Consider the following 27,955-nt stretch of genomic DNA (forward strand, 5'->3'; position numbering starts at 1 on the left):
AAAGACAGCAATTTCTTTCTTTCTTTTTAATTTTCCTTCATATTCAAACTTCACAAACAGTGTGAACTTGTACAATACCTCAGAAAGTGAAACTTACAAAAAAAGTGCTGGTAACATTAAAAAAAAGAAAAAGAAAAAAGAAAAACCCAAAATAACAAACATCATTCTTAGCAACATCGATTACTCTTCCACACAAAACAGAAACCTTGTAAAATTTATTTCCGTATCTTTAAGGCGTAATACTTCTGTATAAAGTATATGCAAGAGATAAAACTTCACAGTATTCCAAAATGTCACAATAATAATATAGTATAATGAAGCGCTACAGTTAATTTTCTTTTTTTCCTTTTTTCTGTTTTAAATAACAAATACAAGTCACAGGTAAATATACGTGAGAAAAATACGAGGCTAATATTAAATGGCAGGTAAGGATACTCTCACTGTAAGAAAAAACTGGCAGGATGTGTGTAGTTATTCTATATTTTAAAGCACTTGATAGAAAAGGCGTATGCAAGGATTTTTAGAACAATTCTCAGTTTACTTGCTTTATAACTGACATAACATTTACAGAGTAAAATGAGAGAAAAAAAAGGAACTCAATATTCCCTCAAAACTTTTGACCTGCTCATCTCATATTCTTAAACCGTGTTGCACTGTATAAGGGTGTGTTTTATGTGTATGTATAAGTACACTTACAGCTACTACAACACACTTTGGACTAGGCAGAAAAATATTTCCTGCTCAGGAAAAGCATCTTTGCCCAAAGGGACCTTTTCTTGAAGCCTTTACATGTGGAAATCAGTATTGTTTTTGTGTAAAGACTGCAAGATTAGTTTTCAATATAGTTTTTCCCATTCACTCAGTTATTGATGATTTGGGGGGCATTTCCTTGCCCATTGTATGAAAGTACCCAATCCACAGACATATAGGAATTCTAATGCTATTTTTTCTATAAAGCAAAGAGATAGGTAACTATCAGAATCATAGCACTGGAATCATATCTAGTAAGTTATATAGCCAAACTCCTCAAAGTGATGTACTGAGGAATGGGAAAACACAGATGGAAGTCCATCCTTAGAAATATCACTGGTGTGTGTTTGCATGTGTGCAAGTGTATATGCATTGTATGATGGCTTGTGTATGTCAAATATTCTGGGCACAACACAAAGCCATATATTGTTCCTGCACACATTTGTATATGTTAACAGCCAGCCATTCAGCTAACAGGTAACAAAAAGACAGCAGATAGCATAACACATCAATAAGGTGCTCAAAGGAAAAAAGGTGGCTACCACTCTTGGAATGGGAAGCCACATTAAGGTGCTTCAAAAGGGTTTTTTTAATGTTTAGTTTAGAAAAGTACAGAGTTTTGCACATGGTGATTCAGAGCAAGGCCAAAAGTTAAGAGATTTCTGACATCTTCCATAAATAAGGACTTCTTGTTACAGATTTTGTTGTTATTGTTTTGTTGGGTGGGCCAATAAACACAAGAAAAAACTAATCCAAAAGTGCAGAACCTGATCTGTGTCATTTAGATTGTAATATTTTTGCCCAATCATTCAGTTACTTTTATTTAGCACCGTTCCTTTTTCTTCTGGTTACAATCTGTTCCTGCTGTAGTTATTGAACATACAGAAAGGACCAAAGTCACTTGCAAGTAGCTGTTTGTATTTGTGATATGTTTCAAGAGTCCAACAATTAATTCCTCTGCTGCTTCTATGTTTGTGTGAGATCTGGTTTTGTGGCTGTGAAAAGAGAAGCTAATCTCCTTCCACAGTTCAGGCTTTGTGTACATGTGTGAATACAGATCTGTAACACATCATACACGAGAGTATATTTTAACTGGAGATAAAGTGAACTGGGTTCAGACTTTAGTGCACTATCTTTCCCTTGTGCATTTGAAACAGTCTCCGATTATTTAAAGTGCATTTAACATGAAATAAACTGGGCATTCACTTGCCCTTTGGAAAACACTTCAGAAGTGAAAATGTCTGACATGTGTAGATTTAGTAATGCCAACAGCAAATGGGTAATAGCAAAATCAAATAGGTAATTGTTCTCAGGCAAAAGTCTTTTCCAATGTAGCAACACCATGTGCGACACAAAAAAGGTGGAAGGGATTTGTTTTGAATTTTGACATGTCAGCTTTTAAAAAGTAAATTTGGAGTAAATTGTACAGCGCTTAAGTGACTTCTCCCCCTTTATCTTTGCCCCATGGCACATTTGGAGTTCCACTGTGTTTTAAAGGAGAATCTTGTGTCTGCAAGGGATGTGTGTTTGTGTGTTTATGTGCCAATATCTATTAGAAATAAGGCACTGTGGAAATCTCAACATCCCCTTTCCGTCCATGCTGAGATAAAGCATGCAATAGATTTTATTCTTCTATATTTTACATGTGTCAAAACAAGATCTTGGAAAAGGGATATAATCTTTTGACTTATCAGCACCAAAGAGCTCTAGATCAGCACCCTTTGCTCTACACACATGCACACATACAGTCAAATAGGGAGTATATAGATGGTTTTAGATATTAATGAAACCTTGGCATAAAAGTATTTCTACTACTATTGGATATCTCTGTTAAACAGGGAGAATACAGATACTTTTAGTGACTAAAAAGACTTATGGGTAAAAGTACTTTAACTACTATTGGATACCTTTGTAAGCTTTTAAGTTATTGCACAGGAGAAACTTTATTGGATTGTCTGTTAAGTCAAAGTATTTTTCTTCCCAAATTTAGATTTTGGGATCATATGCCAGGTTTGCAGCAGTAATGAGGCAGCTTATATACCCCTCCACCTCCAAGGTCCACCATGAGATTTTAATTGCTTCCTCTCAAACCATTCCCTGATCAGCAAGGATTGCCCTTTGATTTTTGTTACCCATTCACAAACACGAGATAACTAGGAAAGCATAGAGTGTAGCAGAAGAGTATAGAAGGAAAGCAAAGAGGGACAAAACTGGGCTGGATTAAAGTAAGGGAAGCACAAAACTGTGAAGTCTAAATATGTTTGATCTCTAGGCTAGTGGAATAACTTCAGGGTAAATAAATACTTGAGTGAAAACCCCCCAGAAAATATTGGCAAAAGGACCATTGCCACTTTTAGCAGGGTAAGTCTTATAAGGCCACAAACTGGACAAAAGGTGTGAAGTCCAAGTATGTACTTTTCACTGGGAAATGGGAGCAGAAATGCCTCAAGCCCTTTAGTGTTAGTTTTGGATAAGTTGAGTAGTGTGCACAGCGGTTAGGGAAGATGCTTCTCTGGGAAGACCTAGACATGGATATGAAGAGGGCGTTAATTACCAGAGCTTTCACAAATCAGTCTGTGGGGTGGTAGTAGAACTTCTGAGAGCCTCCTGTGTCTCTTTTACATAGAACTTAAAGGAAGGGCAGGAGGTTAGTTTTATTACACAACAGAAAAAGAAGGCACATGATTTTACTCAGTCTTGGCTGAACTCAGGTTTTGCTGGAAGGTGGAAAAGTTATCATGCAAGCAGATGTTCACAGAAGAGAATTCTGGAATGGACAGAACAATGGCAAGAGACCAAAGAAGTCAGTTTAGGAGCAGAAAGGGAAGTGAAAGCGAAATTAAGACCACTCTTCAGCTTTCTATTTGCTTGTCATGCTCAAGATTTGGCAGTGTTCTGTGTCAAGAAAGGAAAAGATTTTGCTTGGCCTTGAACATAGCCCAGTTACATATCTCCAGTTTTTGGTGTTATGACTGTTGGTGTCTCCCTGTTCCCTTCCTTCCCACCCAAGGAGCATTTAAAGCACAGCTGTAGGATTCCTAGTTTAACCAGTCCCATTTATTTCTTCAAACACTGACAAGGTATGAAGATATTATTGACTGCAAATAAAGAAATTATTCACAATCCTTTGCCTACTTACTTTAAACAGAAAGCCTGCTTCTAAAGCTTGGCATGGTCCCATCAGTCACTAACTGCCTGCGAAGATGGGCCTGGTGCTTGAAATAGCTTTTCTCCCTTTATTATGAAACAATTTGTATTCATTCTAACATCCAGGAATTTAGATGGCTTGTCTGGTCACAAAGTCTTAGATGGCTGTACCAGAAAGTATTGGGACATGTAATGGTGTGAATCCATCATGGAAGCCTCCTTATTAGAAAATACAAACCAGGAAGGAGGAGAGACACGTCTGCAGTGATTATGCAGAGCAGATGTAAAAACTTTTTTGACCTTTGGTATTTTCCCCCTTAGACTTTGACTTGAAGGTTCATGGGTTGCCTGTACATCTAACTATTGTATTCTCCTTAGCTTTAAGGTAGAAGGAGGAGAAATGGGATTGCCAACAGCTTGTTGAAGACACAGGGGTAGTACACAAAGTCACAGTCCAGTGTTTTAGACATTTCATAAATAGCTTAAAAAAAATAAAACAAGAACAATCCCTTTACTTCCTCATCTGAAACAAAATAAACAGCAGTGGATACAAACTTCTTGTAACAATTACAAAAGAAAACAACAATACAATCCCCCAACTTTAACACATCTTTTTTTTTTAACTCAAGACTGCAGCATATCCTTAAGGGCAAACTTTTCGATTATTTTTTCTTTCTTTTCTTTTTTTAAATAATGTTTTCACCAAAAAAATCCACAAAACAGTCTTGTACCAAGAAAATGCATTCAAAAATAGAAAATATTACACAACAAAAATATGTACCCTTCCTTTCCAAAAAGAGTCTTCACAAAAATGTAGAAAAGATTCCAACCATTTGTTGCTTTCCTAAACATGTAACCTTCAACCTAGGGCACAAATATTTATTGATTTAATTTTTGCATAAAACATGGAAGATATAAACCAACTATTAAGATTGTGTAGTTAAAAACAGCTGACTTCCCCACTCTGTTCCACCCATTCTTAGAGGAACAAAGTTTTTCTTAAAGCCAATGATTAAACATATTTGTGAACCAATGGGCTATGACATCATTGTTAGGACCCAGATACAGTGACATGAGGGGAAAACTGTCTTTCAAAATAGCAGTTTGTATTTATTATTTTAATGTCTAGCAACCTTACTGTACTCATTTGAGAGAAACAAAGAAGAAAAAGGGTGATCAGGATTAATGGTTTACAGAGAGAACCATTGAAACTCTGTAACCATAACTGAAACAATCAAAAGGGCATTTCCATATAACCTGAAAGTGCAAGAGACAAGGGATCTTTTCTGGATCACAGTAGTCAAATACCAGGAAGTCCATTTTCCATCAAGGACTGAAACTTAAATTAAAATCATCATCACTTCATAGAAGGATACCTGATACTTGATAAACGAAAGTGGGATGCAAGAGAAGGGAGTCATTTCTACAACAGGTTTTACCTAGACTAAGAAGCCTCTAGTGGATATCAGGTAATACTGCACCTTACCCTATTGTAATTAAAATGGCTCTGTTGAGTCTGGTAAAATTGAGATGTCTGATTGGAAACTAACATTTATAAACAGTTTTGCACCACCTCATGTCACTCACATACTATCTGATTTATGCCTTTTTATACTACCACTGTATTTTAAATAACTTCTGGTTTTTATTATTGAATATATGCTGGTTCTGTCACTGCAAACCTCCAGGAACAGGATGGTAGGGTCAGGACTAATAAGACTGTCCAAAATATAGGGGTCATATTTTTAGCCTTTCGTGCTTTGGATGTTTTGCAAATTAGGCATACAAAAATGAAAAAGGGAGGTTGTTTTGTTTGTTCCTTAAGTGCGCATTTTCCTTTTTAAAACTTAAATATTTTCTAATTTATTTCCAGTGCATCTCCCCACTAACCCAACAGAATGACTATTTCACTCATCCTTTAAAAAGAAAATCCCAGATTTATAAAGATACAATACTATAAAATCAGATATTTAAAAAGAGAACACAGTGTGCAAAAGCAAAGCCAAAAAACCAAGAACAATTGTAAAGACATAGCAAGAATGAGCTAAGAAAGCTCTTCAATCCTCCACTAATGGGTGATTTGTAAGCATTGGTTAATAAATGGGTAAGGCTATTTGAACAATTCTGTTTTAGCATAGTTAACAACAGTTCCCCTGCTTCCTGCTCATTTAGTGTTTCAGATTTTCATTTTTTATTCACTGACCTTTTAGCTTTTAAAATTAAAATGAAGAACTTTTTTTGGTCTACAGTAGAATTACATATGAACAAAAATAACAGAAAACAGGAAACATTTTACCAGTAGATATATACTATCCTATCTATGTGGAAGTAGAACAAATGGACTAAGTTGAACAACAGACATATTCAAGAGCATAACCATCTTGGAACAAAGGCCATGGATTGTATGAAGTCCTATACTGAGCCTGGTTTCTGCTACAATCCTAGAGAGTTCTAAAGTTTTGTCAAATCTCAGTCTGGCCACTTTTTAAAAACTGAAACAAATGCCCTCTACTGATCACTTAAATATGCCACTTTAATATGAAATAAAAAAAATCAAGCAAGAAATGTCTTTTGAGACAAAAAAAAAAGAGTTTTAGATTTTGGAATACATTCTGAATCTTGGGCATTTAGGGATAGCTCTTCAAGATCTGTATTCAGGTTATGCTTATTCTAGACACTATGAGTGACTAAGACATCTTGGCCTTTTCTTTAAAGAAAGAAATACATAATCAGTGCAAGGGAATGGTCTGGAAAGAGATGTAATGCCATTTTACAACTGCTATCATTTTTTTTGAAAAATTGGATTCATTGCTGTTAAGATAGAATTACAGGTATTCAATCAATTCTAGGATAACTGGTTAGTGAAGAAATATATTCTTAGAAGGCTAATTAGACAGGTTTATGCCTCATCACCTCTAGCAATTGCTGTGCAGTTTTCATTGCTTTGAAATGTCTAGAACATAACAGTATAGTGCATGACAATGAAGGTAGCAAATACAAAATAAGAACAAAGCTATGCCACCCATTTCAGGTGAAACAAAACTGTCCCAATACTTCATCAACTACCTAGAAAAGGACGTGGATAATTCACATGTAAGCTTCTTGTTTTGCTTAAATCTATTTCCTTGGAGCTGAGTGGAAATACTGAACTGGTTAAGGAGGAAAAACAGGAAGATGACTGAAACAGGGCAATTACATCAAAATGTTCCAATGTTTCTTCTCAGTAATATAGATTGATATTTGTTCTTTGCTAGAGCTTGAAACTCTTTCCCCACTGAACTGGATTAAATCAGTGATCCCCCTTTCAAAGTTTATGAAGTCACAATGAAATTACAGAAAAGAGAAATAGAAATTTTTGAAAGGAATGATTAACTCATATTAACAAAAGCCTAGACTATATATTCTTGATTCCAGACCAATATAGCCTTATTTAAGCTGACAGCCAGACCATGACCCTCCTGAACTGTATAATCTAAAATGCTGACAATCTCTCCTATTCCCAAAAGCAATTCAGAGATGACTATGAGGATTGTCTGATTAGATAAAAGTATTGCAAGATAGCACAAAATCCAGATAATTTCCTCCCTCTGCTTCTTGATCAATATGTTTATAATTTATTGTCAAGCATCTCTATATTTTATTATCAAAGCTGTTACTATTGTTGAACTATTTTTTAACCATTTGATAGACTAGGACTCAAATTTCATGCTTATACTGGAAGTAGCAAAGAGCACCACACAGGGCAAGTGTGTCTTGAGTCTTAATTCCAACCAAACGATGCTAATATAGTTGGAGTACTTGCCCTGGTAGCCTCATTCTCTTTCTTTGTTAGCCTTTTTAATGGCATTTGCTAGTATTATGTTGTTAATAACACGTTATGCTACTTCTGCTAGACCAATCCGATCCCACAATGTACAATTGGGTCTGGAAAGTTCTTGAGCTTTTCACTGTTCTTCTGGTGCATCGATGTTGCCCTAGCCAGAGAAATAATGGCCAGACATCCAAAGTTGGCAAACAGTGCAATTTTCTTGGGAGGCCATAGCAGAATCCTTTTATTAATATCCAAGTCTGAGATGAATACAGAGGATCAGTTACTGAGTGATTAACTTTCGACACTGTGCTTATAATCTCTTGGTAAGCCAACCATTTATAGCATTTTGACAGTTAGGGAAATTTTTATTACTCTCATCTTCTTGGATTTCTAATTGGGTGTGGATATGTGGAAAATTTATCAGCACTTGGCAGAACGTGAAATGTAAATGTCTTATTAGTGGTTATTTGTACACAAGTTGCTACTTTGTATGTAATTGTGTTCATCTTGACTGATCCTGTTTATCCTATTTGAGTTTGAAAGTAAATTTTAAGCCAGGTCAGATTAACCAATAGCCCTGCGAAGTTTTTTCCCTTTCACTAGCAAATGTGACTTGTTTTAATTACTTGAATCATCTGAAGCTATCAATTGTGCACACACCTTCTGTCTGCTTGTGTGACACACTGTGGTCTACATTGCATAGGAGGATCTGTGAGATACTGCTTGTTGGCTAGTTCTGCCTTTTGGGAAAAAGGGTAGTTTTTTGGTCTCTTCCAGCAGTTCCAACACTAACTAAAAAGTCCTTTTAAGTTTTTCTGACCAGTAATTCTTTAGAAATGTTAAACACCTGGAAGCCATTTTCTACAGAATACCTCTTAAGTTTCTGCTACAATACTATTTTGTTCAATATTGATAGCAAGGATATCTATAAAATATTTCACTTCCGTTGAAAAATGGCCATCTTCTCCACTTGAGTTTAGGCTAAGCTATTAGTGTCTGTAAATGCAGATTGTTAAGGAGTAGTTTTTTTTTCTATCTTGCTAGATGAGATGGATCTGAATCAGATGCTTGCTCCTCCCCATTTCTCTGCCCTTTCCTTTCTCCTTTATGTTACCTTTACATAGGCCTTCTGATCCCATAAATTCATTTCAGTAGTGCAATACAATGCAGTCTTAGTGCAAAAATAAAAAGCCTTATCCAGAAGTAAGGAAAATGCTTCCCTCCCTCCCCCCAAGTACTACAAATACTCAGACTAAAGCAGGGATTGCAGTCTCCCAGCTTCTCTGTTATACAGCTCAACTTAATTCCTATTTCTTTCTACTCAACCCATGGTCATCATTCCATCTTCTTTCTACAGTAATTTTAGAAGAAGCCCCTTTATTTTAGAGATGGAAAATGTATGAAGCATAGGAAGACATCATAAAGGAGTGCCACATGGATGGGAGAGCTGAGTGGATAAAGCAAAGCTCAGTAGTGGTTCTATTAGATGGCTCCACTGCAATGGGTGTATATATGATATATAAGTCTTCTGTTCCCAAAACACATGTTTACATAGCCCATTCTAAGGTTCTACAGTGCAAACAACTCCTTAAAACAGCAATTCTCAGTAGATATCCTTAAACAAGCAAATCAAAACGAACCTTGCTTACAGAACTCTCTTAGGTCAGAACTACATATTAATTAAATACATGGCTTGCAGTTGCATTCTTTTTCCAAAATAGGAATTATAAAGACCCCCTCAAAATGAATTGGGACTGTGGTAGATGTGGAGTGGAGGTTAAGTCTTCTTCCCATGCACAGTCCCATGCAAGATGCTCCCTTGTCCCTGCTTTGTTTACTGTGGGAAGGAAGCCATGTTTGGCACAAAGAGAAACTTCCCTCCTAGGGCAAACAGTTGCTGGATGGTATTCATGAGGACTGTAGCATGGGACGGAATTCTCCTTCACTGATGCTGCAGTACTTATACATATTGGGTACCCCATGGATCCTATAGAAAATAAAGATGCAAGTGCAAGCAATGCATTTAAAATTATACGCATCACATGAATTTTTGAAGGCCCTTTTCAGGATTGCAGTGTCAGGAGTGTAGATTAGGAAAACAAAAATCCAAAAGAAAACTACAATGTAACATAAAACATACCAGTGGATTAGAAGGTCCTTCTTAATTTCCTGTTCACTTTAAAGAAAAGAAAGTTAGAAGTTTTTGTGGGATTTTCAGTAGCACATTACTTTGAAAAACACAGAAAAAGTCTACAGTTTGGAGACTGTTTCCAGAATTTAAAATAAGATATTTCAGAAATAAGTTTCTAAAACCTATATGGCCTGCCATGAAAGGAATTATTTCAATGATAAAAGAAAATGTACTGTTAATAATGAACTAATTGGTACATATTTTGCAAATAAAGGATGAATTTCTCATTCCTAGTTAAATATTTTCATGAATTCTATGCATGATTATTGCTGTAGAATTATTTTAAATATTTTTTTCCTGATTCTGAAATCAACGAGAACTTCCTAATCTTTTAAACATATTCTGCTCCTTTCTAATGAAATGAGTAAAAAGATTCAAAGTGAATAATTGGGTCAGATAAAAGGAAAAGGCAAAATCTGAGCTGGAACAATAAAAATGGGATGCAGGTTATTGGAGGGCAGCTTCAAATGTTTCCTGCATGCAGAGCTTCTGGAAAAATACTCAAGCCTGTACTTTGATGTTGAAATCTGAAAAAATTCTTACGCCTTAGGAATCAGCAAGCTATTTTTAAAAATGGAAGAGGTTTAATAAGAGCTTATTCCAATCATTGTCAAATCTGTTTTACAGTGGAGAGCTTTTGAATAATTTACTTAGCAGCATTAATTTCAGGTTGGACTCTGTTTAGTGTGTTTTTCATCCTTCAACCAATTAACCATTAATTAACAGTGAGTTCCAAAGAATCTTGTGTGCAGAGTATTTCCACAAACACTAGATATTTCCCTGGATTTTTACTTCTAATTGTAATCTCTCCTCTAACCGGTTCTTCAGTGTTCAGGAGTGCAAGCAATAATATCTTAAATGAAACTCAGTGGGCCAACGTGATCCTACCACAGCCATAGTGCTTACACATGCACCTACTTAGTTAACTTTTTATGATGGGGTATGCTATCATTATAACCTTTTTCATCTGACGGGAAAAAAAAGTGTCAGCTCCTTAACATGCAATTCTAATATGTACCCAGAAGTAAGTTCTGGTGACTAAATCCTATAGAGGGACTTTCTCCCAGATACTTGTCTAGAATTGTAATCAAAATGGCAAATTTGAGCTCCAAGATGAACTTTGTAGAACATTTATTTGGGTTTCATTTCTGACTGTTTCTCTTTTAAGACTGTTTAATCCCACATTACATAGTGAATGTCTTTATGTAAAACAATTGTAGATGCTTAAACAGTCCAAAATTTAGAATATCTAGTTTATTTCCTCATTTGCTTTAAATTATTAAAATATTAATAATTAAAACCTTGCAGCAAGAATGAAGAATTTAGGTGACAAAAGAGAAGTACAACTTCCTCTGGTTCTTTCCCACCTATAACAGATTTTAAAATGAACATCTGGATGATAAATTTATTTTTACTCTTATTTCTGATTCTTTAATGTAATGATATTACAAAGCAGTTCACTCTAATTCACCCTAGCCTTCAGTCTTAACAGCATAAACTAGTGGGGGGAAACCCAGCAAAATGTATCTGTTTGAATAGAATGGCTTGTGTTCAGAATAAATGGCATGTAAGTTTAGCTTAAACAACTCTTGTATACACATGGTGGGTAATACCACATTTTAGGCATACATGTGCACACTACCCATTACTTTTAAACAACATGGGGAGGGATTTCAAACACAGAGGGAAACAGTGCCTAATCTTTTCTCAAGCTAAATCACACAGTAAAGCACACATGCATACGAAACTTTGCAAGGATTTTTTGTGGTAGTGGTGGTGGTGGAGGGTGATTTAGAGTAGGAAAAAGATTAACATGCCTCCTCTTTTCCTTCCACTACTCCACTTTACATTTTCCTTCTCTCAAATAATCTTTTTTTGTTTTAATGATAAATGCCAGTCAAAGACCCATATTGTACATGGGCTCCTTTCTTCACAGAATGCTTGTATCTTGTTTCCAATTTATCCCTTAATCATGTAAACAAGCCTGAGATTAAAATATTAAGGCTTATTATTTAAAAAGCCCAATAGTGTTATCACCATTTTTGTTTAGATGACTTACCATATAAAACAGAAGTCAGCAAAACTAATTTTTGAGTAACATTAACAATCTACCCTATTTTACAAGGAAAGTTTGCTAACTTTCCAACTTAACATTGTCACAGAAACAGCATCTATATACAAAGGCAGAGAAGTCTAAAAACAAGCACCTGATTGTGCCACTGATAAGTGGCTTTTGATTTCATGTCAGAAAGCAACCTGTGCAGGGTAATTTTATGATTGATGAACCATTTTCTACTGATTGTATACTGGCTAAAATGAGAAAGAAATCCAAAGCACATGCAGAGAGACACTTTTTCTGTTAAGACAAGAAAGGAATCAAAAGTTTAAAATGATTTCTGATTCATAGGTTGAAACTAAATACAAACATGGTTGAAGAAATGCCTAAACATCAGTGATCATCTTCCACTCTTAACGTGTACTGGTAACAAAGCAGAGAATTCCCTTGTATTCAGTGCAAGCTGTTATTGCTCTCATTCTTTGGTGAATTGCCCCATTTTGGTGAAAGGGTTTCAGTGAAAAAAATTGCTTTGTTTTATTAACGTTTATATAGTCCACTACAGTTAAGGGTCTACATGAGGTGTGTCTGTGTCTTAAGCTTGTACACCTGCCCTATAATATACAGAACACCACACAAGCAAACTTCTTGTCCATATGATTTGCTAATCCTATTTTTATAGTGAATGGATTGTGCATCACATACATGCACCAAGTCCTATACTCCACTGCATATAAAGCCAAGTTTTTGGGGATAAGCACACTGGTCCTTATTCAGTCACATGTAAAAACCTGGAAGAAATTTTGCTTCCTTTAATGATTCTTTAATGTTATGTCCAAACTACCTCCCCCACTCTCTCTATATATTAAAATGACAGAGTTTGCTTAATTAAAAACTATGTGTTAACAGAAATATAAATTTACAACATACATTGCATCCAATAAAGCTAAATCAATCAATCAAAGATAGAAAAGAATTAATGACTGATGTACTAACATGAATTAAGCAAGGCTTGTCTGCATCTAGACTTGCTAATATATATATTAAACTGTATAAATTAAAATAAATCCACTAAGCCTGCACTGTGCTAAGAGCAAAAAGTAACAAAGTAGTTGGTTTAAAGGGTTTCTTAGATTATCATGAGTTCTCTGTGTGTATATATAGTTTTTCTGAGAATAATAATATACTGCTGTGAAAAGCGAGGCTTTCAGTTAATCATTGACTATGTTAGAGATGCTTGTTAAAGTAGTTTTCACCAATCAGTTATTTTGTTAGTTTCACTTTCTTCTACACAACTGTCCCATGAACACACTTATAATGTGAACATGCAATTTCTAGTGGAGAATATGTACAAATTTGGTACCATCTGGTTTGTGAGATTACTCTTTACATAAGAAATATAAGCAGCAAATTATATACATGTGAAATAAACATGTAAAATAAGAAGCACAAAGGCTTAAAAAAGCATTTTAAGGCAACAAGGCCACATCAACAATAAACCCTTCACAAAAGTTAAATGATTGAAAAGCACGTCTGTTAAAGGAAGGACAGGAAATATTGTTCTTTAGACAGACATCAGAATCACATAAGAAAATAATAGTAGTTTGACAGCAATTTAAAAGGCAACAGAAGGTCTGAGTATTTTTTGTGGAAATATTATGGTTATTTCAATCTAAGGTAACACACACACGATGTTATGAATATAGCAGGCAATGGATTACTAGAGTTAATCTAACTCTGGCTCCTCTTTCAAGAAAAGGATTTGCCTTTTCCCAAACTTGATCAAGTTCTGTGCTTTGAAAAGAAACATTATTTAATCAACCATAAATACAAATATTAAATGGACAGTAATGAGACATGTGATGCTTGAGCATCATAACCAAAATCTCTATAATGAACCCGTGCCAATATCCATCCCTCAAAGACCACTTTACAGTGCTCCAACCACTATGATCATAATCCTTCAGTAATACTTGTTCAACTGCTGTTTATATAGATGAAGAGTGTGTGTGTGCATGTGCGTTGTTTCTACTCATCCTATGCCATCAGTCAAAAGACATACAACCTGACAGTGGATAATAAGCCACAAAAAATGGAATAAGCTGATCAACATATGGGTTTCATTAAAATGAAAATGCCTTGCCTGAAATTTGAATGTCCTATAACTTTTCTGAGATTCTTATCAGGTCATTCAATTGTACCAATCTGTTGAACTGCCTTTTCTGCTAAAAGGAAAAATAGAAAATGGATTAAAATGTTCACTGCAATTTTTTGTACTCTTGAATTTGCTACATAATCAAGCAACATGCTAAAATTAGAATTGCCCAAATCTCCAGCTAGCAATACAGTCCTGCAATACTGTACCAGGAAAGGAAGGCAGCACCCAGACAGACAATTATTAATAAAATAAAAGTAATTTTCCTGATTGAGATCATCAACTGGACCAAAACTGGATCCAAAGTATTATCAAAATGTTGTTAACAGAAAAGAAATGTGTACCTCTTTCTGCCAAGTTTTTTAAACCTGAAAAACAAATCAAACTTAAGCAGAGAGCTAGTGACCCTAAGGCAGTTGATACATTTCTCTTTCTTTTTTCTTCGCTATTGTAGGAAAACTGTGGCATATTTTACATCAGCATCAGTAGTTAAAGAGGGAACCTTGCATTTTACATATGGTAACCAGATCAAAGTTATACTTTTCCTATGCATCCTTGATTATAAACCTCACTGAATGCAGTGGGATTTACTTCTGATAAACATGCATAGGATTGCACTAATATTTGCAAAGAGAAATGATTATGTTGATTTGTTTTGTAATTTAATGTACACAACAATTTAATGTACACACACAAAATAAATTTTTGGCTTTTAATAATACTGTGTTACTTCTCTAGTTAAACTGTCCTATGTTTTGCAAAGCAACTAAAATTTTAAAATAGGGGTAATACAGAAACTGTTAATATAAAAAGCAATCTAGTTTTAGTGTACTAATCATTAAATGATTTAAATTAACTGCTGCAGGTGAATGGTGAATAATCAATGTGAAAATCTTTGTTATTCTATCATTACAGGCAGATTCAAAAGTACAAATGAATATACTGTATGTGTAGTGTATATATGTGTATTTATATAGATATATATGGATGTTATATATTGATACAGAGATGTACATACTGTGCACTTATGTCTAGTTTCAGAAATACTGTACTGTAGTGTAATGCATTTAACTAAGCAGAGCTAAATAGCAACTTGTCCTCTTCCACTAAATCACTAGTACTAATTTATTTTAAAACATTCCAGGAAAAAAATACATTTACGGTCACCAACATTTTGATTATGAAAGACAATGTACAATTATTAACAAAAATATCCTCCCCAAATGAATGAACAAATTTGTTGCATTCATTTTCATAGTCAGATGCCACTAACACAAGAAGGTGTACTCAGTTGTGACAAAATGTTCCATGAAGCAAAAGAGTTGTGGAGGAAAGAAACCCGTTGAGAGCCACTATACTTCTAAAGTAGGCTCCTGTTGACTGATCTGTTTGCCAGTCCATTTCACAATCAAAAATAGTTTAAGTTTGGGGAGCAAGTTTTCAAATGTATGGAGAGTATGCTTTGCCATCACTATAATGTTCCAACAATTCTTCCTTCACCTAGTGAGATACTGAGGCCTACAAGCTTGAATAAAAACATTTGTTCCTCAAAAGACACTGACAAATGCTGAAAATGGTTTCAAGAGCACCAGACTGGACAAGATGTGTGTGTGTGTGTGTGTGTACACACAAACATTTATTCAATCTATATTACATGGAAGAGGGAAAGAACTGGTTAATAGTGGGGTGACAAACTAGTAAATGTGACCCAAAGCTAGTTTTTCTGGTAGTAGCATTAGGCTGTTCATTCTGATAATTTACTCAACACTCATTCTTGTTGCTTATGCCCCTAGAAATATACCATTGCTATTCTGATGCTTTAAGTCACCCAATACTTTTAATCAGGGGTTTTTTTTTTGTCATAGAACGCACCAGAATGGCGTTCCAGCACCTTTTTTTTTTTCAATGGATTTTACTAAGGGATTTTGAATCGCCTATCAGTGTAGCAGGTCAGCAGCAAACGTCATTAACATAGTGCCTGCTGGCTGCTTTTGTGTTCCTGCTGATAGTGAGATAGTGAGGGCGCTGCTGGGCTGGTTGCTCGGCTTGGGATTGGTGTGTGTGGTCGCGCACCGCTTACTGCTGGCGGCGACCATTATGTTTATTTGTGTGACGTGAATTCCGGCACTTTTTTTTTTTTTTTACAAAAAAAAGCCCTGCTTTTAATAAAATTTTTTGATATTACCAAAAACAGTAGAGAAAAGATCCAAAATATTCATATAAAGTTGCACTGCACCGTCATTTTGAAGGCATCTAAGAATTGTAAGTACCCCTGTGGTGTTGCATGTGTACACACAAATATACAGTGGGTAAAATCTGAGGCCAGTTATGAAAATTTAGCTGGGTTATATTTGAGAAAACACTTATTTGGACACATTTATCCCATTGAAATGGGTAAGTTGCTCTAAAACAAGCCAGTATGCTATTTGTGTCCATAGTGCAGTATAGGGTCACTACAAATCTGCACTCAATGGTTTAGCTGGTAACCCACAAATAATATGTGGATATCAGCCCCCTCCACCTGTGCCCCATCTCTCTGGGCTTCCAAGCTCAGTCTCCAGTCTCAAAAATTGTCTTTTTGTGTTGAACTTTTGTATGCTGCTGTCAAAATATGAAAGTTCTTTATTGATTAGAAAGTGAATGGTGCAATATGTTTGTGTGTGCCTGTCTGGCTGGGGGTGGGGTGAACAGCCCACCCTGAGAAGGGCAGAAACTTTAGGCTGCTTTTCCACAGGCAGTAGAGCTATTTCTACAATTGTTTGGAAGTCATTCACACTATCTCCCCAAAAGACTTTTTGCAATCACCAAAGGATACTATACTATTCTCCCTTGCTTGGAATAAGCTCCATTGGCCTCAGTTTCACTTCCTTCCCAATAAAAATGCACAGGGTAAGACTGTGTAGGTGTTTGTTGTGGTACCTGGGAGGAAAGGCTAGATCTACAGCCCTAGGATAGTGGAACCTGCTGCCCCTCCCTCCAATGGCTACATTTGTCAACTGCACTTATGAATCTGAAAGGAGAGTTGAAGGAGCCAGGGTAGCTATACCTGTATATGGGTGTCTCAAAGAATTGCTCCTCTAGCCTATGGATTGCCTGGGTGCATTTTCTCATGGTTCAACAGCGCACTGACCATGGAAATGGTTGATGCTTCCTTACTCAGCAGGGGCCAGAGTGAAGGAAATGCCCCCAAATTAATATTCTCTATTTTTGCATACCACAGAGGAGCAGAAGTCAGGCAGTAACCCTATCACTTCAAGGAGCTCAGCACAAAGGAAAGGACTATCACCTTCTCTGTCTTCTGTGATGCAAGGCAGGGGAGATTGACGAGCTTTAACCTTTGATTTTTTTAAGCAGAGGATTCATGGAAGGTGCCCTCAGCAAAGTGGAAGGATCAGACATAGAGGAAGAGCTGAATGGCAGGGCATTAATGATAAGAATGCCACATACATAAAACAACTTTAGATGCATATGCTTCAGTTGAAAGTAATTACCTGAAAGATACTTGGCAATTACTGAAGAGCAGTAGATAACTGTCTAGTATCCAAAGGGCTACGCTTGTTTTGTTAATATCTCATAAGTTTTGAGCAATATGTGAAAGTACTTCTGCAATACTGGATTAGATGGAAAAATGTGTTAAACATGTAAGAGGCAGAATATTATCCTTGCTCTTCTCCTATATTCAACAGTAGCATTAGAAAGCTGCTTGATTTAGTTGCACAAGGACCAACAGCAAGGGAGACTACTTCCAAGACCAATTCTTGCCATTTCATTTAAGCATGTGGTAATGTCTAATTACTGGTCATGGTACAACTTCATACTAAAACCTTGATACAACTGTACATTATACCATAGCAATAAGTAGACATAATAGCAAACCAAATTCTGCCATTCTTTTCCTGCTTCCAGTATAGTATAATTCCAATAATGTGAATTAAAGACAAGTTTGGTCCTTGGAGAAAAACAAGCATTCTAGCTTTGTTAGACCACTTCTGTTGTAAAAAGAAACGTGCAAACATGAACAATCATGTTCCAGATCAGAAGAAAGAAAAATAGATAATTGGACTTTCTCTTCTTCAAACTTGCTGGCAAATAAAAAAAATAGGGTCAAAAAAGATGTTATAGTACCATGTTATTAAAATGGATCTATCCTGCAAGAAAATAAATTGCAGGCAAAGGGAGAGTCCTACAGTCCTCATTTATATAACCCTTTAAATTGGACCCCAACATTAGCTTCTCTGTGATGGGAACAAATCCATGATGAAACAAACAGATGTGCCTCTAGCACATCTGATGGGGTCCTTAGTCCTTTGCCCACGTCACTAAGCCTACATTAGGAAAAAACCATTGATAAATAATATGACACATGGTTAAATTAGGGACCTAGGTTGCAAAATTAGTATCAAGATTATATCAAGATGACTGAAAGAAGTCTAAATGACTTAATGTTGAAGTTAGTTGAGTGTCAACCAACAGTAACAGAGCAGTGCAAAAACATACTAATTACTTTAATAGTAGTACTAATACCTCCCAGCTAGTAGACTTTTCATAACTCACTTAACCTTTTCTGTACTATTATACAGTTTTAAATCAAAACAAAATATGCAGCACTTCATACAAATGAATGAATATTTGAAAATCATATATATTTGCATTGGTATAAAAAATAGCATACCCCTCCCTCTTTATTGTTTTAAGGCAGCAATCCTACATAAGGCTGCAATATAATTGCTTCCAAAAGAATAATCCATTTAACCTTACCAACTTATTGGGTTTTTTACTACAGTACTAATATTTTTGAACACCATTATGAAATGAAGCTTAAGACTCCAATTAGTGGATAATTTGGAATAAATACTCCTATCACCAAAAATGTGTTATGCAGTGTTCCTCCTCTTTTCTCTAAAGATGCAATTCTGCAAATTTTATATTTTTTCCTCCTATCACATGATTTGGGCATTTTATGCGAGGTGTCATTTCCAAGGAGCAGCAAATACAGGATGGCCATAGTTCAGAGTACTTGCTTTGCATCCAGATTTAAAATTTTATTTCTTGCATCTCTCAAGTAAGCGGGAGATAGAAGATACCTGCAGGACCCCGCCAGGCAGTATAGGTAATAGTAAGCTATTTAGGCAATCTGTCCTAGTATAAAGAAGAGCCCTAGTGGGATGTGGAAATGGCAAAAAGATGACTAAGGGTGTAATCCTATGCAGGTTTAGACTGGGAAAAATGTCCTACAACTTCCAGAATGGCTGGAACATGCCTGGAGTTGTAGGACCTTCTTCTTTCTAAATCTGGATAGGTTGTAGCCTCCAAAAGCATAACTGTTTCCTTGAAAGGAAGTCAGGAGCTTTCAGGATGCCTATTTAACAGTGAACTCAGTATATATTGTGTGGAAAAGAACAAAAACAGTGAACTTTACTGTTAATCACTCAAAAAGAGGAGTGCATTGATATGAGGAAGGTGGTTGCTCTTTACTACTGTTTTTTTATAATTCCACTGCAGTATCAAAACTGTTGATGCAAAAGCAGCCCTTACTTTTACCTTTTATGACAAATCTCTACTTACGTGACTTATTTCAGTGGAACTGAAACAGGCATGAAACTAGATCTGAATATGTGTTGAAATTTTACTTATGTCTACATGTTCTTTATTGTTCAGAAATGTTAATATTATCCACCTTTCAATACTGTCACTTTCCACTTCTGCTGCTGAAGTAGAGAACTGATATGGAAGTGAAAATAGTCCATTTCACCTTTTAATTTTCACATATTAGAGAATGGGGCCAATCCCTGGTTAAGCAATACTGTTCAGGAATTTTTAAGTGCATACACAAATGTTTAATATTCATTCCAAAAGTATTGTGTAAAAATGTATTGTGAAAAGTTTTACATCAGAAGTACATAACAGTGTCTTCTTTTACAAGTCATATTAATAGTATTCACTAAATCATCAGTTTAAAAAGTACATGAATACAACATCGAGTTAAAGTTCTATTTTGGGGTAATCATCTACAGATAATATCTGCCAAAAAGTAGAAATTGGGGAAGTCTAAATGTGGAAAATAGCACTTGAATTCCTTGTCCTTGAGCACTAATCCAACTGCATGTAACCTCATGTTACCATCATATGCCAGCTGGGCCATATGTGATATTGGCATACTAATGATGCTCTAAGTCTGGAATAGTTCAGAATTTCTAAGTTAATAATGACCAGAGCCAAACCTATTCAAATATTTGGGCTCAGTTTGGTCCTGCTTCAGTGCCATCAACATCATTGCCTGCTGGTAGCAATGGGGGAAAAAAACTTCATTAGACTTTGAATGCTGCAGCAGCACCGTGGTAGCCAAGATGACTGGGACATGAAATTTCTCAGGGATCCTGACCCCTACAGTGTATTACTGCAGCTTTCTAGAGCATAATGAAGGCTGTTGCAGCAGCAGACTGATTTTAGGGATGAATAGCCTGTGGCCCTTGAGCCTGTAGAAATGGAGTCACAACAGACCTTCTTTAAAAAAAATCTACCAGGGATAATTGGGTATATGGGTTTGCATAAGTGCTGAGGTGGGGTGGTCTCCAGGACATGCCATGTTTTTGATGGCACTAAGTGCATAATGAGACCTGGAACCGAATTAGAAGAACAAGCAAATGTTTTGGCAGCAACTACAGGCAAATAGCTATCTTTGAATTAATTTTAATTCAATATCTTTGAATAATTTAAACTATAAGGGCATACAAATGTAAAGCTGCTGCACATTACAGCACTCCCACAATATAGGTAATTCATAAGAAACATGAATTGTACTTATTTATTTTATATTAAAATACCCACTTTTAAAACATTCATATTATTTTAGTGAGCACTAGAGGCAAGTATTTAGTCTAGTTGATCGAAATAAATGGAATGACATCCTTGCTGAGACTTTGCTGAACTCCCATTAATCCACTCAGTGAACCAGAGATTCTCTGGGTCTGTGGGAAGGGTGGAGAATTGAAAGATGAACAGAGCTTCACAAGCTATAGGGTCCCTTTTTTTTCCTGGTACTGCCGCCAGTTCAGAATAGCCCCAGAGGTGTTTTCCGCATTACAATATGAGGCTGAAAGTAATGCATAATGTCTTTTTCACCCTGAAACAGGAATGTGCACTATTGCAAATGAGGAAAAGATTCAGATCAGAAAAAAGATGAGTGCAGGTTATTTTTGCATCCAGTGCATTTAATATATGAAAATGCCTACCAAGTCACTAAACATCGGATATTCCTGTGAGATGTTAACTTTATATTGCCCTACATCAGTCTTCTACTGCCTAAGTATCCATTTGGCCAGAGAATAACAGCAATATTTACCTTACATGGCAACAAGCGCTTTTCTCCATTTTTCAGCAAACACTCCTGACCTTGGTCTTCTTTTCTTTCACTGAGAATATTTTAAACAATATAAATAGGAAGAGTATTTTGGTGCTATTAATTAGCCCTTTAATAATTAAACAAATGGAAGTTTTATTACGTTTAGTGCAAATATATTTAAAAACATAAGAAATAAATACAATACTATTTTCCTGTAGAATTCAGTGCCAAAGCAATCACTGGAACTGTGAAAGCATTAGGAATTTTGGACTATGGTGGCCTTTGGCTACAAGCAATAAAGTATGTAAAATAACACAATTATTAGGATTCAGAAAAACTAGAAAAATATATGAAAAATCAGTACATTTCCAATTATAATACAGTGGTTTAAAATCAATGAGTTATTACCCAAAATGGGACGAGGTGTGCTTAAATCTATTGAAGCCAGTTGGCTAATGCACACCAAATTCTGTGCTGGATTGTGACCATATAGATATAGTGTGGCTATAAAAATTGAAAGTTAAAAGATCTGAGTTTTAAAGATTTCTTATTAATTCATTGTTTTGAATTTCTGCTAGTTTTCCTTGAAATATTTGGTACTAACCATGGCAAAATTACAGTAGAATAGGTTGATGGGAGCTAAGCCTCTTGAAGAGCAAACCTTCTGGGTTAAACTGACTTTGTAGGAGCAAGTTTGGGAATAGGATTAGTCTGATCTATTGGCTTCAGCAAAGAGTGGATGCTCCATCCCCAATACCTGGAAATGTTCTGCATATGAGTACAGCTGTGTGTCTGCAGAAGAGCACAAAAGAGCTTTGAAAGTGGATAGGGACACACTTTCCACTGTTTCTCCTCATACTAAAAGGCGGGGTCATCCTGTAAAGTAGGACAGATAAAAAGGAGTACTTCATGCAGTGCCTAGTTAGCCCATGGAATTCATTATCACAAGATGTAGCAATGGCTAGGAATCTGGAAAAGATTTTCCAAATTAATGGAGGAGAAGTTTTTAACACAGCTGGTCCAATGATGAAGTAAGATGAATTCCTGCCTCAGGCAACAGAGCATGAGGAGCATCAAATTGTCCTGCTTTTCCACCCCTGCCAGGACCGCTAACCACCACCTCCAATAGGTACTTCGAAGACTGTGGCAAATGGCATAGAGGAAGAGCATCCAGCATAGTTTCCCAGATTTGTCATTTGCTCCATTTTGCTCTGTGAGGAACAGAGGATGCATGATTGCCTGATGAATTCCCTCTGGCTTGCACTGGGAATTCTCAGCATAAGCCAGAGGGTGCACAGGTGATCTCCTAGAGCTGTTTAGGCAATCTTCTGGAACAGCCCTCTCATGGCTGGTTCTGAGAAAGGACTCCTTCAGAGCCAAGCACTTCAGAGCCAAGCATTTCAGTTAGCTCTCTGAAGATATGTGCCAGCCACTTGCTTGGCTGACAGGGTTCTCTAGAAAGCCTGCCCTCTAGCCCATTCTCATGGATAGTGATGTGGGGTTGGGGCAACATGTGTGGGGCAACATGTGTGCCCTCCCACCTCAGGCAGTGGGGGAATTTACACTAGGGCTATCACAGCTGTTACTCACAAGGGCTATATATAATCATGAGTATCTGAGATACTTTGTCCCTGTACACCAGTTGCTGGGGAACACAAGCAAGAGGCTGCTATTGTACTCACGTTCTTGTGGGTTTCCTGCAGGCAGCTTGTTAAACAGTATGTGAAAAGAATGGCAGACTAGAAGGCCTGATCTACCATGGCTCATCTGTTATTTTACTTCACAAACTGTAGTTGCACAGTTAGACTCTTAATCAAGACTCTTTATATTGTTTTGGATTGGGAAAAGAAACACTAAGTAAAAATCCAGAAGCCAGAAATGCCAAAGGCAGAGGCAAAATCAAGTAAAAATGATTTGAACTTCATTTTGAAATGTGTAGTACTTTTTGAGAGTGACAGACATTCAGAGCTATAGGTATAAGCAAAATACCTGCCATTCCTGGTTTAGTATATCACCTGAAAATGTCAGTTTTAGACTCAGTTCATATATTTACAGGGGTAAGAACTTTCATGCAGTGGCAGTTGTCCAAGTCCCTATATTTTCCATTATAGGTCTCCTTGAATAGCCCTAACTTCATTTGTAGAATAGGAAGCTGGTAAGAATTAGTAGGCATATGAGCCTCTACATGGAGCAGACACAATTTCAGGTGTGTGAGCAAGGTGAAAGCTGCATTACTACTTCACCAAGCATAGCTGTAGTTTTGCCTGGTAAATATCTCAACCAAAATTTCTTTTCTGAAGAGTACTAACTGCAACTGAAAATCAGACAATTGTATATTGCAAATACTTTAATACAGATTTCCATTTCAGAGATGCTATATGATTTGAAGGATGATCAAACTAAGTATACATTCTAAATGGTTTTTCCCTTGTTTCAAATAGTTCTGTAGTCAATTCATAGTTGTCTTGAAGATTTCAAGATGGAATGGCCCTCTTGTGATTCAAATTTCTTACAAGGCTATTTTATTATATTACAATTATTTTTCTCAGTTATTGACTAGTACCTTGTCCTTATGTTTCAAGTGACCTTATAAAACTAATTAAGATATTGCTTAAAACTGAATGAGAACTCATGATTCCTGGTTGATCCTTGTATTCAGTGAAGATTATGTTTTTGCAGAAGACACTGTCATATGCTTTTGTGCAGTTTTTGCCCTACCTCCTCCCATTCTCAGTGCATTTCATTCCACTGCAGCTATTGTTTGCCCTTGGTTTGTGAACTACTATAGTGGGAATCAATATTTTGCATCACACTACTAACCATTTTGTCTAAAATTCAGAGCTCTGTGGGGATGATGCTCACCATTTACTCAATATGACAGTTCCATATAAGCATTCCCTTTGCTCAGTTAAGGCAATTATGTGAAATTAACTTGCAATGGAATCCATGGGGCTTTCTTGCATTATATTCATTTGGACTGGGATGTGATATTTCTGGACTAGGACATCTGAATAGTTAAAATATAGCTCTCTACCATCAAAAAGAGCTTTCAGTTTGTGATAGTGCACAGCAGGGATGGTTACCAGTATGTTGTAACCTTTGGTTGAGCTTGGCCAATAGGTGTTGCATTTTGATATCACAGCACTGTGAGAGATCCTTATCTCACCCTGGAAATTAATGAGGTGTGCCAGTGGGCTCCTACGGGATGGCGTTCTGGAGTGGACCTGACAGGGAGTTGTTACCTGCAGGTCTGCCCCTGGTCCATAAATTGAAGCCTGCATTTAGCAAAACACGTGCTACCTCAGTGTAACTTGTTAGGAGTTTGCAAACAATTTTGTGGAGCTTGCAACCACTGTTAACTTAGATATCTCACAACATCGTGTTACTAAGACATTAAAGGTCTATCTAATACACTCATTCCATCTCAGCTAACTTACAGATAATAAGTGCAATTCTATATATGTCTACACAGAAGTGTCCCACTGCTTTAATGGGGCTTGCTTCTTGTATATGATTGCATCCTATGGTTACAAATCTAAATACAATGATCTGAGCACAAGTCCCATTGAATTCAACAGGATTTACTTCTGAATAAACATAGATGGGATTGTGCTGTCTAACACCATATGCTTTCACCATGAGGAGTAGCCAATAAGTATCAAAGAAATAATAACAAAGATGTTAAGCATGGAAAAGAATCTCATAAAATCTACAGACCTCTACAAATTCTGCACCCTGTTCCTGAAGACTTTATATTGAAAAGGTCCCAGTGGTTTTTATGGGACTTTTCTCCAGATAAGCATACTTAAGAATTGCAGTCTCAGAAAATTTGGTTAAAGAAAAGATACATTTAAAAATGGTGTAGGTATTTCTCATTGTCCTTCATTTTGCATATTATGCTTAGATCATTTCTGCCTGAATTTCTGTACCAAGATAAACAGGATAAATGTTTACTAGATATGTTAAGACACTGCTCCAGTGTAAATAGGCACCCAAAGAATGAGAATTTCTTGAATAGGAATTTCTCAAAAAATCTTTTTGGAAGGGGAAGAGCTCATCAATAATAAAATTAAATTAAAGATATTATTAATATATATCCTGTCTACCAAATTGTGCTTTGGATGAATAAAGAATGCAAAGTATGGCCCTTACTTTCAGCATTTTTGCAGATGAAAAAGAAGAAAGATTGCTTGTAACAAAAAATATTAATTTTAGCATTTAGATAAACTAAAGAGACTAGATCCACTTCTTGTAAATAGGAAAGATTCTAGACAGAATAAAAAGGCTGTGTAAGAACAATCTCCACAAGTGACCATTTAAGTACAGAACTTCCTTCTTTTCTAGGGATGTCCAGAATTTACAAACAAAATCACATTCTATTATTTCAATGGCTGGATAAGGTTCAAATAAAGTTAAAATCTTGCTTCTGAAAACTAACTTTCATCTAAACCTTAGATGAAAATCAATAGAAATCCTAAGAAATCTATAAATCCAAATTCAGAACAGCTTTTCAAGTGTCACTAAAGCTGTGGACAGAGTGTGATGGAAGAAATCACATATAGCCATCGTACTTCCAGGATGCTATTCTCAAACTAATAAAAGCACAGAGAAAAACAACAGGAAATAAGTTGAGACATATTTTCTCTTTAATCACTCAACCTCCTTTTCCTCTTGCTATTTGGAAGTAGGATACCTAACCTTAACAGTCTTTATCTACAATAAAATATATATGTGCATATAAATATATATATATATATATATATATATATATATATACATATTCATATATATATATTATATACACACACATATATATTCAGTTATGCAACTGAGCAGATATTAGTGGCAGTGTATGCAAAACAAAAGAAAAAACAAAAATTATTTAACAAGGTTACACTTTCATTTTTTGTTTTTTTACACAAATACTGTGGTAAATATATTTTTTTTTTAAAAAATCAGCACTCTATCTGGTAAACACAACTTCTGTCCCTCTATAAAATTTTGAATTAAAAAAAATCTTGAGAACTCTTTTTAGTTATTCCCCACCCACCTTGTACTTTACTTTCCCCACCACAAGAATAAATCTTGATGCAGCCTTTTGATTTTTACTCCCAAATATTGTGGGAGTGAATCCTTTTCTTGTACCTAGAACACTAGGTGAAAAAAACCTCTTGAAATCTTTTCCTTTTGCTATTTTCTCTTTGATATTTGCAAAAGTCCCACTGATTGTGCTGAGGCCCTAGGCTCAGCAAAGACACTGAATAAATTACAAAAAAGCCAACTTTGCTCACCTCATTCTTACTTCATTGTTTCTAGCTTTTGATGAAAAATGGTGTTGGTGTTAGTGGGGGAGAAAGAAGTTGGAGATTATGAATCAGAATGTGTGGAATGGAACAGAATCCACAAGAGGAACCTATTTTTCTCTTTCCCCATCCTGCAGGGACTCCACACCATCCAACCCAAACATCTTTGCCCTTCTCCACAGCCCTTTTTATGATAGCAAGACTAATGGTGGAAACCAGTAGGGCCCATTATCTTGGTTGCTGCTCAACCATATGTTTCTATGCCACAGTTTTAACTGGATACTGTGAAGTCCAAAGCGGTCAGAATTGCAAATCTGTCCACTGAAACACTGCAAGCGGTGTACTTACGACAGTAGGCCTTGTAGATTTCACAACATATTTCTCTTTTTGTTGTTGTTGTTGTTGTTTTGTAGTGCTCTTCACAAGTGACAAAAAAGATTTTTTTAAAGTTTTTTTTTTGTAGTAAAGAAGGGTTGTATTTAGAGGCCAGTAGCTAGAGATCCAACCAGTAGATCTCCTGAAGCACTATCTGGCCTTAAGGCCACCATCAAAGGAAGGTTGGGATAATAACTATTGACCCACCTTCCAGAAATGTAATGTACCAGCAGGCAAAAAACAGTTCTTCATGTAGTACAAAAATGAAATGAAAATAAACAAACAAAAATGTAAAAATGAAAGAAACAAACAAACCCCAAAACATTAAATTCTAGTGCCATAGCTTTTTGTTGTTTCTCTAGTTGGGCTTTGTTGTTGTTCATAACAGAACAGATTTTACTTATCCATCTGAAACATGCATCCTCATGTGGTCATTGAAATGCTCAATTTGGTCAAACTTAGCTGGACAGACGGAGCAGACATATGTGGTTCCCTCTGTGCAGGCCATCACTCCAGCAGGAAGAGCCCTTGCACCAGTGCCTGTTGTGCTAGTTGTTCCATTTGTGGCACTATGCAGAGCCACATGTCTTTCAAGCAGGGTCTTATGAGAGAATTTTTTCTTGCAGATGTAGCATTCATAGGATTTCTCTCCACGGTGGAGCCGCATGTGCACATTTAGGGAGCTCTTCTGGGTAAAACGCTTGTTACAGATGCTGCATTGGTAGGCTCTGACACCAGTGTGAGTCACCATGTGTTTGATCAAGTAATCCTTTAGGGAGAATGATCGCCAACAAATGCTGCATTGATGGGGCTTCTCACCTGCAT

The 27,955-nt window shown here is 36.2% G+C and overlaps 1 protein-coding gene across 17 annotated transcripts in view; it reads right to left on the reverse strand.

The window, feature by feature from the left end:
- Positions 1-11: 11 nt before the first annotated feature.
- ZBTB20 (zinc finger and BTB domain containing 20) overlaps positions 12-27,955 on the reverse strand; it is a 635,479-nt gene continuing 607,535 nt past the window's right edge. For all 17 annotated transcript variants that reach the window (XM_044442007.1, XM_044442009.1, XM_044442011.1 and 14 more), the window contains one exon: positions 12-27,949. In XM_044442007.1, coding sequence (XP_044297942.1) covers positions 27,531-27,949 — 419 coding nt within the window. In that variant the 3' untranslated portion in view covers positions 12-27,530. The remainder of the gene's footprint in view (positions 27,950-27,955) is intronic.

Source organism: Varanus komodoensis, unplaced genomic scaffold (assembly GCF_004798865.1).
Source record: "Varanus komodoensis strain SLA01 unplaced genomic scaffold, ASM479886v1 scaffold4, whole genome shotgun sequence".
NCBI lineage: Eukaryota > Metazoa > Chordata > Lepidosauria > Squamata > Varanidae > Varanus > Varanus komodoensis.